The 14,547-nt window shown below is 39.2% G+C and overlaps 1 protein-coding gene across 1 annotated transcript in view; it reads left to right on the top strand.

Moving 5' to 3' along the window:
* SORL1 (sortilin related receptor 1) overlaps nt 1-14,547 on the top strand; it is a 216,807-nt gene that overhangs the window by 36,984 nt on the left and 165,276 nt on the right. The window contains exon 3 of the mRNA XM_027835471.1: nt 11,881-12,006. Coding sequence (XP_027691272.1) covers nt 11,881-12,006 — 126 coding nt within the window. The remainder of the gene's footprint in view (nt 1-11,880; nt 12,007-14,547) is intronic.

Below are 14,547 nucleotides of genomic sequence, written 5' to 3'. Positions count from 1 at the left end.
GATAAATCACAAGAGAACAGGGAAGAGTTGGCAGAGGTATCATCTCCCTTGTTTTTCACATATGTATTCTCATTGACTCTTACAATGTCCTTGTAAGGTGGGCAGAAAAGGTATTACTAACCCTATTTTTCAGATGGAGAATCTGTGAGGCCGATAGAGGTTAAGGTACTTAGCCAGGACCACTCCCTCAGTTGTTGATTGGGGCTCTAAAATGGAGACATCTATAAGGATGCAGAATACAAAGTATTCTGTAAGGGAAGCCTGGAGCATAGTTTCACTCAGTGTGATGGTGGGACCTTTGATCACTGGAAAATCACAAGCTAGCTTGGTGTGTAGGACCAGGGGTGGGATAAGAAGGTGATTTTTTGTGATGAAAAGTTTTGTATTGATCATGAACTCAGAAGGGTTGCATATAGCTCCTGGATCCATGCACTAGATACAATTTTTAATTTTTAAAAATTAAAAATTATTTTCTTTCCTCCCTGTCTTCTCTCCCCCTTTGGAAAAAAAAAAAGAAAAATAAGTCCCTTATAACAAATATAGTTTGTGTAGTCAAACAAAATACATTCCTGTATTTAGCTATAACTTGTTCCAAGTGTGAGAGGCCTACTGGTTATGCATGAGTCTTTTTCTGTAGTATTTATTCAGCTACTCCTACATAGAACCATAGAAAATTAGAACTGGAAGGTACTGTACCGATTATCTAATATTTCTCCCCTTTCCCCCAAATTTTACAGATGAGGTTACTGAGGGGGAAAAGTTTTCAAAGTCCACTTAGCAAGTCTGTGATGGAGTTAAACCTGAGAACAACAATATTTATTATTTATTAGTACCAACTAACAGTCTTTATACCAAAAGCATTTGTCTAAGAAGAATGTCTACAAATAAGTAGATAGAGTATAATTTGAGGAGAGAGAGAATGCTACTAATGGGGTTGGAGTGGAGGTGGAGGATAGGTCATGAAAGCCTTGTAGTAGGTTGTACCCAAGGAGGCAAAGGTGAGGAAGGAAGGAATTCCAAGTATTGGAAAACAGGTCAAGGAGAAGTAATTTTTAATTCATTGGATTCCTTGAAAATCATGATTTTAAAAAGTGTGGACACTATGTTTCCAGAAATCATAAGTGAATAATGTCCAGATACAGTAGAACTGGAAGGTAGAATGAAAAATAGAAAGACTTCCCTTCATCACCTACTGAAAGGAAAACCCAAAAGTCATAGGAACACCAAAGTCAAACTATAGAGATTCCATATCAGATTACAGGTGGTCAGAAAGACAGAAATTCAAGTATTAGGAACCACAGTCAAAATCACATGAGCCAGACCTGGCAGCTTCTCCTGTAAATGAGAGAAAATCTTTGTTGATAGTGTTACAAAAGACAGAAGATATAGGTTTACAGCCAAGAATATCTCACCTTGCAAAGCTGTGTCTATTCCTACATTTGGAAAAAAAAAATGATCTTTAATACAATAGAGGACTTCAAAGCATTCTTGATGAAAAAACCAGAGCTGAGCAGAAACGTTGAGATTCAAGTACAAAATGAGAATCAAGAGAAGCCTAGAAAGATAAATTTATTTGAGCGCTTGGAAGGGGCTGTATGATCTTGCAGTGTTAATTTTCTAGTAGAGAAGAAGAAACAAGAGTCCCTTTAGAACTTTAACGTTTTCAAAGGATATTTTTGTTGTTCATTTATATCAGTTGTGTCTGACTCTTCATAACCCCTTTTGAGGTTTTCTTGGCAAAGATACTGGAGTGGTTTGCCATTTCCTTCTCCAGCTCATTTTATAGATGAGGAAACACAAGTTAAGTGACTTGCTCAGGGTCACACAGCTAGAACGTGTCTGAGGCCATAGTTGAACTCAGGTTTTCCTGACTCCAGGCTGGGTGCTTTATCCACTGTACCATGTTCAGAGGATATTAAAAGAGTTAAATTAGAAGAAACAGAGGACCTGGGGTGGGTTGGTTCTGTTCTGAGGGTTTGAAGAGAAGGAAAAAAAAAGGAAGGTAAAAGGGATGAATTTGTGTAGAAAGGAGGAAGAAGGAGTGGAAGTTGATATTTCTCTTAATTGGGGGTGTCAGAAGAATATACAAACATGGAAAATGATATGAGGGGCGCAGGCATCAGAAGAACTTAAGTCTTATCTGAATCAGATCAAGGAAAGTTGAACACACACACGCGCACACACACACACACACACACACACAGAGTTTGATGTAGAAATACAAGAAAGAAGTGCAAATTAGCAGGACAGTTTGAAATTAAAGTGTCGACCGACCAGCCAAGGTGCTGGAGTAGGAGGAAGCAGTACAGCCAAACTCTTCCCCCTCATATCCCCCCTGCTCCCCACCTACCCAACTCATAAGAAGACCTTTAGACCAAGTAGTGATCAGGAAATCTAAGAGAAAAGCAAAATGGGGCATCTTTTCCTCCTAAGATCACAAGGTCAACCCATGGGCATGTGACTAGGGCAGAAATTGTGAAGCAGGGGTAACTGGGATCTTGGACTTGGCCCCAGGCCCACGCTAGCATTACAGGATCTCCCAAAAAGGCAGGGATCGTGGATTCAGACCAAGGGCCTTCATACAGGCAGCAGTTCAACATTCCACAGAGTGGATTGGGGAATTAGCTCCAAGCTGAAAACAGAAGAAGACTAATAGTATTGGTCACCCCAATTCCAGGCTCAGCCCTGGGCAGAGAACAGAAGTAGGCCAGCTGTGAACAGAGCTGATGGCATAGTCCTGTAACATGGGGTTCCCTGAAGGGCTTAAAAGGGCTGGACAAATAGCATGATGCAGGGTAGCCCAGAACAGATCAGACTTATTCTTGGGCCCAGTGCAGTTACTCTGAACTTGATCACTGCTTAGCTATTCAGCTAACTGACAGGCTGGGACCAACTACTGTCTACTAGAGCACCACCTGAGGCAAGCCTGCAGCTGTGTTGACTAGACATAACCGTGTGTGCAACCTGAAAAGCCCAGGAAGGAAAGGATCTTGCTGTGCTCTTGCTTTGATCATATAGTGCCTGCCAAAAGTCTGCAACTCCCTGGTTTAAGCTGCCCCTGTTATCCTTAAATAACATGATACACCGTAACTGAAGAACATAGCAACATGGCCTCAGATAAGACAGGCCACGATCATACAAGATCATAGTTGCCCCACCAGAAGAGTGTAGAACCCAACACAGAGCCCTCATCTGGGAAGTAAGGCTAAGTAAACAAACAAACAAAAAGGTAAAGAGCTATTACGAGTCTAGTGATGCCCAGGTCTAGCCTAGAAGAGAAGAATAATTACAAAATGCTTATAAGCAAATCCTCAAAAAAAAAAAAGCTTGTCTACATAATCAAGTAGAATTCCTAGGAGAAATGAAGCAAGAGTTAAAAATATTTTATAAGTGAGATGAAAGTGATAGATGAAAGAATTGGGAAAGAAATAAGAGCTATGAAAGACAGATTTGAAAGAGAATTAGCCACTTAACACAAGAAATATGAAACCTTACCCAAGTAACATATTCTTTGAAAATTCAAATGGATCAAATAGAAACTAATGACTCCATGTAATGAGAAATTTTAAAACAGATTGAAAAAGTATATCTCATATAAAAAAATAACTGATAAAAAATATCAGTGAGAGATAATTTTAAAATCATTTGCTACCCAAGAGCCGTGACCAAAAAAAGAGTCTGGGTAATATATTGCAAGAAATCTTGAAAGAAAACTGCCCAGACAATTATAAGAAGATGGCAAAATGAAAACAGGAAAAAAATCCATCAATTACCTCCTGAAAGAAATCTCAAAGGAAATCTCTCAGGAATGGCATAGCCAAAATTTCGAGTTTCCAAGTTAAAAATATGGTAAGCAACCAGAAAGGGGTTAAATACTGAGAAACCATAGTCAGGATCACCCAGGATTTAACAACTATCAGTATAAAAGAGAAGAGAGCATGTCACAGGATATTCCAAAAGGCAAGAATTAGGGCTTATAGCCAAGAATAATTTACCCAGCAAAACTGAGTATACTCTTATGGGGGGGGGAAATGGATTTTTAAAAAAAATTAATTTTTATTTATTTATTTAAATTTTCAAAATTCGCTTTTATAAGATTTTGAATTCTAAATTTTTCTCTCTCACTCCTTCCGCCCTCTCCAAGATGGCATGCAATCTGATATAGGCTATACATGTACGTAGTCATATTAAACATATTTCATTGTTGTGGAAGAAGAATCAGAGCAAAATGGAAAAACCATAAGAAAGAAAAAACAAACAAAAAAAAAGCAAAAAGGAAAATAGTATGCTTTGATCTGCATTTAGACTCCATAGTTCTTTCTCTGAATGTAGATAGCATTTTCCATCATGAGTCCACAAGCTTCTTTTTTTCTTTTCTTTTCTTTTTAATAATTTATTTACTTTTAGTTTTCAGCATTCACTTCCATAAGATTTTGAGTTCCAAATTTTCTCCCCATCTCTTCCCTCCTCCTACCCCAAGATGGCGTGCAATTTGATACAGGCTCCATACATTCATATTGAACCTAGGGAAAATGGATTTTTAGTGAATAGAAGATTTCCGGGCATTCCTGATAAAAAATACTAGAGCTCAGTGAATACGAACACAAGGGTCAAGAAAAAAATAAAAAGGTAAGTGCAAGTGAAAAATCCAAAGGGTCTTTGTAAAGATGATGTGTTGACATTCTAATGGGGCAGAATGATATGAGTGTCCCCTCAGAACCCTTATGTCATAAGGGTTCATAGAGGGAGTCAAATAACATAGAGGGTGTGGGATTAATTTTGTTATGTTTTTATAATATTTAAAGAAGAAAGGAAATGAAGGAGGGAAAAGGATACTAGAGAACAAAAGGTGAAGAACAAAGGGTACTAATTATCTCACATAATTGAGGAGAGCAAGTGTTTAAAAATGAGGAAGGGTTAGAGGGAGCAGACGTCACAGGAATCTCATTTTCATTTGAATACCTGGTCAAAGGAGGATAGCAATCTGCCCTCTTCCCTACAAACACATAAAGTTTTATGTAAAACTACATTCAACTCAACAGGAAAATTGGAGACAACAGGTAGAGGGGGAATGGGGGAATAATAGAGTATTTTCAGGGAGAGATTAGTCATAAGCAAAATAAACCCTAAATTCGGAGAGTTTAGTTGACTGAATATCTAGTCAGTAAACATTTACTAAGTGCCTTCTATTTGTCAGACACTGTGCTCATTAAGCACTGGGGATACAGAAAGAGACAAAAGACAGTTCCTGTCCTCAAGGAGCTCACATTCTAATGGGGGAGACAACAAAGCACAGGATAAATAGAAATAATAGAAGGAAGGTACTAGAATTAGGAGGAGTTGGGATGGCGGGATTTTAGTTGGGCCTTAAAGGAAGCCAGGGAAATGAGGAGGGAGAGCTTTCTAGGCCTGGGGGAGAGCCTGAGAAAATACCTGGAGCTGAGAGGAGTTTCTTGTTCGTGGAATGGATCGAAAAGAGTATGTAGTGGGGGAGTAAGATGTAAGAAGACTGGAAAGGTAGGATGGGGCTATGTTATGAAGGGCTTTGAATGCCAAATAGAGCATTTTGTATTTGATCCTGGAGGCAATAGGGAGCCACTGGAATTTATTGAGTTAGGGGGTGTATGTGACATGATTAGACCTACCTTATAGGAAAATCTCATTAGTAGTTGAAAGGATATGGATTTGAATAGGGAGAGACTTGAGGCAGGCAGACCCACCAGTAGGTTATAGTAGTAATCAAGGCATGAGATGATGAGGGCCTACACCAGAGTGGTGGCAGTATCACAGGAGAGAAGGGGGCATATTTGAGAGGTGTTGCAATGGTGAAATCATCAGGCCTAGGGAACTGCTTGGACATGGGGGAAGGGGAGTGGGAGATAGTGAGGAATCCGAGATGACTCCTAGGTTGTGAGTCTGAGAGACTGAGAGGATGGTTTTCTCTTCTATAGTAATAGAGAAGGTAGGTGGTAGGGATGGTTCAGGGAGAAAGGTAATAAGTTCTGTTTTGGACATATTGAGTTTAAGATGTTTACTGGACATCCAATTTGAGATGTCTGAAAGACAGCTGGAGGTCAGCAGAGAAAAAGTGATAGGAAAGGTAGATTTGAGAATCATCAGTTTAGAGATGGTAATTAAATTCATGGGAGCTGATGAGATCACCAAATGAAGTACTATAGAAGGAGAAGAAAAGAGGTCCCAGGACAGAACCCTGAGGGACATCTACAGTTAGAGGGCATGATCTAGATTAGGGTTCAGCAAAGGAGACTGGGAAGGACCAGTCAGATAGATAGGAGGAAAACCGGGAGAAAATGATGTCCTGAAAACCTAGAGAGAAGAGATTATCAAGGAGGAGAGGGTGATCAGCAGTGTCAAAGGCTGCCGAGGTTGAAGAGAATAAATATTAGAGGTGAAAAAGGAAAAAAAAAGAAATCTGTGATTGGGGTCTGGATGAAGGGAAGAGAAGATGGGTAAGGGAGTAGAAGTTTATTGGTATGAAACACAGCTGTTCCCCTGCCTTCTTCTTTGTGAAGAATTGGCTGGGAGCAGAGAGCGGGGGAAAAGAAAGTATGCAAGAATAAGACGGAGAGAAATATATGGATAATGATCAAAATTATGAGTGGGATGAACTCACTCATAAAACAGAAGAAGATAGCATAATAGATTAGAAAGTAGAATCTTGCAATATGCTGTTTACAGGAAGCACACTTGAAACATCAGATTCACCCACATTTAAAATAAGGAACTTGAGCAAAATCTCTCGTGCTTTAGCTGAATTAAAAAAAAAAAAAGCAGGAGTAGTAATCATGATCTTAGACAAAACTGTAGCAAGAATGGACTTGATTAAGAGATAAATAGTAATTACATTTTGCTGAAAGATACCACATACAAGGAATAAATTTCAGTACTTAATATGTATGCACTGAATGGCTAGCATCTAAATACTAAAAAGAAAAGCTAAATGAATCATCAGGAGAAGTATAGTAGTAGAAATCAAAGTACCATTTTCAGTGGTAGACAGATCTTAAAAAACAAAAACAAAAAACAAGAAAGAAATGAAGGACCTGAATAGAATTTTAGAAAAGATATGATAGATCTCTAGCAATTTTATTTGATGACAGTAGAAAGAAAGCATATACGCACACATCATTCTCACCTGTGTATATCATCTTCTCAGAATTTGACTGTTTTAGGGCATTAAAATCTTACAAACAAATGCAGAAAAATAGTTATATTAAATCTCATTTACTGACCACGGTGCAATAAAATTATATTTAATAAAGAACCATTGAAAAAGAATTAAAATCAACTAGAAATAATTTAATCCTGAAGTATTGGTATATCAAAGAACAAATCATAGAAATGATAAATAATTTTATTAAAGACCAGAAGGATAAGACAAAATACTAGAGTTTTGGTGATGCAACTAAAGCAGTCCTTAAGGGAAACTTCACATCTTTAAACACTTTTATCAACAAAGGAGAGAAAACAGATCAATGAATTGGGAATATACCAAAAGAAAAACAGGCCTAGAAAACTCAAGAAATTAAAAAAACCCATGAGTAAATACCACAGTACAAATTCTGAAAGTCAAAAAAGAGATTAATAAAATTGCAAACTAAAAAAAATTGAATTGCTAAATGGAAGGAGCTTTTTGGGCAGGATATGTAATTAGTTAATTTTAATTAAAAAAAGAAAGGAAAATGAATTACCACTATCAGAAATAATAAAAAGAAGAAATCACAACATATAAAGAAATAAAGGATATTATTAGAAACTATTTTATCCAACCATATGCCAAAAAACCCTAGTAACTTAAAAGAAATGGGTGGTTCCTTTAAAAGATATAAAAAACCAGATTAACAGAACAAGAAATAGAGAGGTTAAACAACTTAAATCTGAGAAAAAGAAATTGAATAAGACACATACTAACTCCCAAAGGAGTAATACCCAGGACCACTCAAATGGAAACACTTTTTACAGAAATACAGATCTAAATAATTGGAAAAAAATATTTCTTTCTCATGGATGGGCTGAGTTTGTGTAATAAAAATGACAGTAATGCCTAAATTAATTTGTTTAATCTATTCTGTACCAATCAAATTACCAAAGGGTTGCTTTATAGAGCTCTTCCTTCTTCCTCCAAAACCAAAATTCATATGGGGGAACAAAAAATCAAGAATCTCAAGGGAAATAATGGTAAAAATAAAAGTGAGAAATAAGGGAGTCTAGTAGTTCCAGATCTCAAAATATACTATAAAGCAGTAATTTTCAGAATGAGTGGTACCAGTTAATACCTCTGTCATTCCAGAGTACTGCTCATGTAGCATGCTGCCCACCTCCTTTCAGAAATAATTGACTCAGAATATAGAGTGATATATATTTTTTGAATGTGTCCAATGTGAGAATTTGTTAAACTTGACTCTGCATATTTTTTTTTTACAAGGGTTTTCTTTTTCTTTTCAAATGGTAGGAGAAGAAATGGGTAGGCAAGGAAATGGATTTTTGTTCATTGAAAAAAATAAAATTTAATAAAAAAGAAGATAGTGTTGAATTTATTACATACTTTTTTGAAAGCAGCATAAAATGTAGATCCACGGTTTCATATACAGTCTTCATTTATATTCTGTTTATCTGGAAATGCTTCTTTTTTTGGTGTTAATTTTGTTTTTTAATGCATTGTAACTTAGAACCAGGATCTGGTGATACGAAAAGAAGTTAGCAAGCTTTTCTTTCACAGTGATCTGAAAGAAAAGTTTGTTAATTCCCTACAGTAATTAATGTGGAGATTAAAAAGTATACAAACAGTTGGTTCTTAAATGCCAGAGAAGAGCAATGTAATGCTTATAGTTTGCAACTGAATTATTCTAGAAGCCAAAGACCTGTAAGTTTCACTTTTATCTTGTGGAAAAATACTGGAAACAGTCATCACCTCCCCATTGAATTTTTGGGTACCTTAACAGAATAAAGTTGGTGCTGGGTAACATATGAACGTCTTATTCATAAAGAACAAGATCTAGCTGAGATTTCCTTCTGTGACAAGTGTATTAAAATGAAACAGTAGGTGTTATTTTTCTTGATCCTAAAATGAAGGTTTTGATTCTGTCCCATGTGACATATCGTATGACTAAAGAAAATCTAGTCTGGTTCATGTGGTTGGTAGTTCTTGTTACGAAACTGGTCCCAAGGGTCACACACTAATTGTATTGTGTTTAGGTTTAAGGGTGGATCAGGAAGGAAAAAATGGGTTCTATCTAGCAGCAGTTCGATTCAAGAAACGTTTTAGGAGTCTGCTATGTGTCAAGTGTATATGCTAGAGAAACAAAGGGTTGCTAAAGGCAGCTAGGGAAGACATCCTTCAGAAAGCCAATGCTGCACCTGGAGTTGTGCTGTCTTTGTTGTTACTATGGATTTCCTAAATTCTCTAAAGGCCTTTTAAAAAAGTCTCAGTCATGGGCAACCAGGTGGTGCAGTGGATATAGCACTGGCCCTGGAGTCTGGAGGACCTGAGTTCAAATTCAGCCTCAGATACTTGACGCCTACAAGCTGTGTGACCTTGGGCAAGTCACTTAACCCCATTGCCTAGCCAAAAAAAAAAGAGTCTCAATCTTCTTGACGTCTCTGCTGCATTTGACACTGTCAGTTACATCATGTTATACTTTAAAGGATTGTTGAAGCCCTTCGTGAATGCAGTTGTTGTTTTGGTAGTGGTGATGAAGATGATGTTAGGACTTTCAGGCCCATAATTTCATGACTGATTAAGTTTGAAAGATAACAATTTTTTTTTGGTAAGTTGTCAAATCTCCCTACCAAAATATCATTTGAAAGAGTACACTTTAAGGGAAGCTGTAGGGATCATAGATTTATGTTTAGATCCAGAGGGGCTAGAGGTCCCCCACCTAGTCCAAACCTCTTATTTACAGATGAGGAAACTGAGGCCCAGAGAGGTTAAGTGACTTGATTATCTTTAGCAGACAGGGGATTTGAACCTGACTTCAAGGGCAGAACTCTGCCTACTCTCAAGAGTACATTTTTCTAGACAACTCTGAATAAGTAAATGAAAGTGACTTTCCCTTCTGAAAAACTGCATTTTCCCCATCACATTTTCCTGTTGAGACATAAAACAGCATGCAGTCTGTCTGAAGTCATTCAGTGTCTGGAGCGTGCGTATTGGGGGGATTGCGTTTCACTATATCCTTTTGCCCTCAAATTGAACTTCTATTCTGCTTCCTAATAATTTGTCCTAAGCTTCTCTGTAAAGTTTCACAATTTAGGGGGAAAAAAACCAACTTCAGTTTCTGTTGTTGAATCCCCTACTTCCTCCTCTGCAGTTGGAAAGCACTCCATGTTTTTATGAAGTCTGTGTCCCTGTTACTTTAGATTAGAACCCCATAAGTGCAGATGCCTTTGTTGTGATTGGATTAACTTTGTGCCTAATAGATAGCAGTGACTGAGGGTGATGGCTGACTCTCTGCCCTACCCCCACCCCCAGATTCCCATGGCTTTCCCTTTTCCGGGTACTCCTCAGTAGCCTTTAGGAGCCCTTCTATTCCCCATGAGATATTTGAAGATAAACCCAAACAAGTGATCTTGGGTTGATTACGTACGCGTCAGATTTGTCTGAAACCAGGGATAGGGAACCTGCGGCCTCGAGGTTCCCCATCCCAGACTCTAAACCATGGCTTTTATCACCCCATTGGACTTTTCATAGCCAAGAAGGTGTAGATAGGGTTGGAATGGTGTGCAGTAGTGACCACTTCTTTTACACCATCCACATCCTGGCCTGTATGTCTTTTGGGATCAGTAGCAAGTTGACAAAAGTGTAAACTACCATTGCAGCACCTGAAGGCACTTCGGTTGACCCTCTCTTTTGTTCCTGCTACACCCTACCTTGTGTCATGCTTATTGGTGAACATGTTGCTTTCTTCCAGTGGTGCATCTGAAGAACTTATGTTGAACATATCTTTTGTTCCTGTTATACCCTAGCTTGTATCAAACTCATCGGTGAACATGTTATTTTCTCAGCCACCCCTACCTTCCACCCTTACTTGGAGGTCAAGTACTGTCATTTTTAAATTTTGTATCTTTGGTGTTTATCATAGTCCCTTATACATAGTAGGCCCTCTATAGATTCTTGTTGAATTGAGTTGAATGTCAAATACAATTCCCTGTTCCTCTTGGGGAATCATAAGAACATTAGAGCTGGAATTTATGATACACTAAATGAAAAAATATTTCTTATTGAAATAAGGAAAAATATGTAGCAGTCCTCCTCTCTTCTCCCTCACGCTCTTTCCCTCTCCCTCTCTTCTCTACTCCCTTTCCTTCTCCTCTTGCCTCCTTTCCTCCTCTACATCTTCCTCTCCTGTCTACCTCTCCATCTTCCTCTCCTGTCCACCTCCTCTCCCCTCCTTCTCGCTTGCCTTTCTGTTGGAACTGGTTTTTCTTCCCAGTCTTCTAGCCCAGCCTAAGAGTAGAGCTTCCCAGAAGGCAGGAAATGTGTGGTAGTGGAGACCTGACAGACAGGACACATTTTTAGTCTTTCCAGACAAATCCAGACCTCTAGATATAATTTGAACCCATTAGACCCGGTCATGAGTAAAGTGGCTGTCATGGCTTCAGTTATGTTGGCCCCCTTCTCAAGCAGATTGCTTTGTCCTTGGGTAACCATGCCTGGGGACAGACACAGAGGTGGGCTGATTCTTTCCTTGTTAACATTATCTGGTGACACCTGTAATTTCATTATGCCATTGAGACATAATTATTAACACATTCAGAACCTGCAACAGGACAGTTTGAAAGTGGAGCCGGAGGGAGATATTTTCTCTCTGATCTCTTGTAATTCTTTCTCCCCCCTCTCTCTCTCCCCCCACCTTCCAGGTTTATGTGTCTTACGACTATGGGAAATCATTCCAGAAAATATCGGAGAAATTCAACTTTGGTGTGGGAAACAACAGTGAAGCCGTGATCGCTCAATTCTACCATAGCCCAGCAGACAACAAACGGGTAAGGAAGTAGCAGCCACAGAGTATTGCTTTAATGGACCCTGTTTAGGGAAGAAAGAGCTCTGTTGTTATGGGAGAACAAATGTGTTGAAACATTTTGGGGGCAGGTTGTGAAACCATGGTCTCTGCTCAGACTCTGCTAATAGTTGCTTATGGAGGGGAACATTTATTATGGAGGAGACCCTGTTTGTAAGGCTGGCCCCACAGTATGGTGATGCCACGTTATTAATCAGAATTTTTTTTTTCTTTTTGGTGAGGCAGTTGGGGTTAAGTAACTTACTCAGGGTCACACAGCTAGTAAGTGTCAAGTGTCTGAGCTTAGATTTGAACTCAGGGCCTCCTGACTCCAAGGCCAGAGCTCTATCCACTGTGCCACCCAGTTGCCCCACTAATCAGAATTTCTAATGCAGAAGCAGTCCACAGAAAATCCTCCACTTTACTCATTACCGTCTGGGGTGGTAATAATTATAATAACGATTATCTTACTTATTGTTGTGTGCTACATTTCTCTAGGGCCTCAAGGTTTACAAAGTGTTTTTCTCATAACAACTATATATCTGAAGGGGCATTGAAAAAGTGGTGAATAGAAATAGTGGTGAACAGAATAGGTCAGCATTCAGTGAATCAGTTACAGTCTTCTCTGACTGTATTTTTGTTGTTTTTCATTCAGAGCTATTTTTGATGTTGCTCTGTTCACTGCAGTGATCCATTCCTCATTGACTAACCCCAGGCCATGTTTTTTGCATGGAGAGAAAAATCAAATCAGCAGATATTATATATTGCAGACCAGGCCATTGGTTCTTTTTTTTTTTTTTCTCCCTCCTGTTTTCTCATCTGGCTATCCTAAGGGCTTTGCTTTTGTAACAGACTTTGGATTGATTTTATTTAAAATATAAATGACCAGTTTTCAATTATATTTTTTTATGAAAAATTTTTCTACCAGATTAAAAAAAAGATGCAGTTACATTAAAAAATATGTATTTTGTGTGTGTGTGTGTGTGTGTGTGTGTGTGTGTGTGTATGTATACAAACCCCCTCATAAACACATATTCCTTAACTGGTGTTCAAGGCCTTCCACACTTTGGCACCACTCTTTAGTCTTAACTCACGCTTTTATATTGGAGCATGGACAGCCTGCTCCACCTTTACTGGACTTCTCACCATTTCCCTTCTTATTCTGCTCTCTTCCTTCTCCATTCTTTGTCATAGTGATCCATGACTAGCTAGAATAAATTGTTTCCCCCACCCACATCAGCTTCACCTGTTGAAGTCCCTTCCTTAAATACCTGATTCAGGTACCATCTCCTTCATAAAGCCTTCTTGGACTTTGACCCCAGCTGAAGTTGATTTCTCATAGCACTTTTATAGGACCCCTCCTTTGCACTTATCACATTCCCCCCCCAATATCATCCATATTTGTATGGGAAGAAAAGAAGGAAGGAAGGAAGGAAGGAAACAAGCATTTACTAATAACAAGCATATTTAATTTGTGTCAGGCACTTTGCTAAGTCCTGGTGATACAAATACAAACAAAAAAAAAAAAAGATTAGTCCCTGCCCTCAAGGACCTGCAAAGAAGGGTTATGGGAGAGAGGGATGAAGGTACCTGACTAGAGGCATGGCTTTGAAATCTAGAGAATGAATGCAGTCTTGTCTGGGTCATTCCACAAAATGGAAGCTCCAGGAGGAACTCACCAGTGGAGAAGGGAGCCAGGCCTGGCAGAGGCTATGTCTTGGTGACTGGGCAATGGGGGTGGTAGCTTGTCCCAGGGCAAGGAGGCCTCAGGCTGTAAGGGAACTTTCAGGATGAGCCAGCAGTAGAGAGGCCATGGTTTTGAAGTCTAGAGAAAGTCTGGAACAGGACTGGGAAGGGAAAAATTGTGTCTGTTCCTTCTCTTAGATTGTAAGCCTTTTGAGGGCATGTTCTGTGCTCTCTTTCATCTCTGTATCCCCAGCACCTAGCCCAGTGCCTTGTACAGAGCTGGCACTTCAAGGTTTGTTGAATTGGATCTCGTTTGGAGGGAGGGCTTGGTGAGGTGACTTTTAGTTTCACTAGTGTTGATGAGATGCTAGTAGCTGCAAGTCCCACAGACATATGGAGCTCTGTGTTAGCATTTCAGCGTGCCCCATTGATTTACTACTTTGTGTGGGATTATAGGAGCAAGCTACATCTCTGGCTTCCTTACCTCTTTGGGTCGTAGAACCTTTCCATAATGCATTCCTATATAACAGATAATTCGGAATTTTTTTTTCTGTAGTAGGCCTGGAGGGACAAGAGGAAGAAAGGGGTTAGTTAGGGAGGGAAATGGTGTTTGTGTGTGTGTGTGTGTGTGTGTGTGTGTGTGCGCGTGCGTGCGCAAAGCTTTTAGAGATCAGGAGGAATGCAGGAGGGGAAGAGAAGCTCAGGGACAAAATTTAGGTGCCACAAGTGGAATGGGATGGGGATTCCACAGGGTCAAAGATTTAGAGCTGCAGAGGACCTCAGAGGCCCCTCTAAGTGCAACCTCCTTATGAAATGAAGCCCAGAGATGTAGAACGACTTG

Source organism: Vombatus ursinus, unplaced genomic scaffold, assembly GCF_900497805.2.
Source record: "Vombatus ursinus unplaced genomic scaffold, bare-nosed wombat genome assembly UNPS02014816.1, whole genome shotgun sequence".
NCBI lineage: Eukaryota > Metazoa > Chordata > Mammalia > Diprotodontia > Vombatidae > Vombatus > Vombatus ursinus.
Note: the sequence above shows the minus strand (reverse complement) of the source record. Positions and strands in the feature narration are given on the sequence as shown.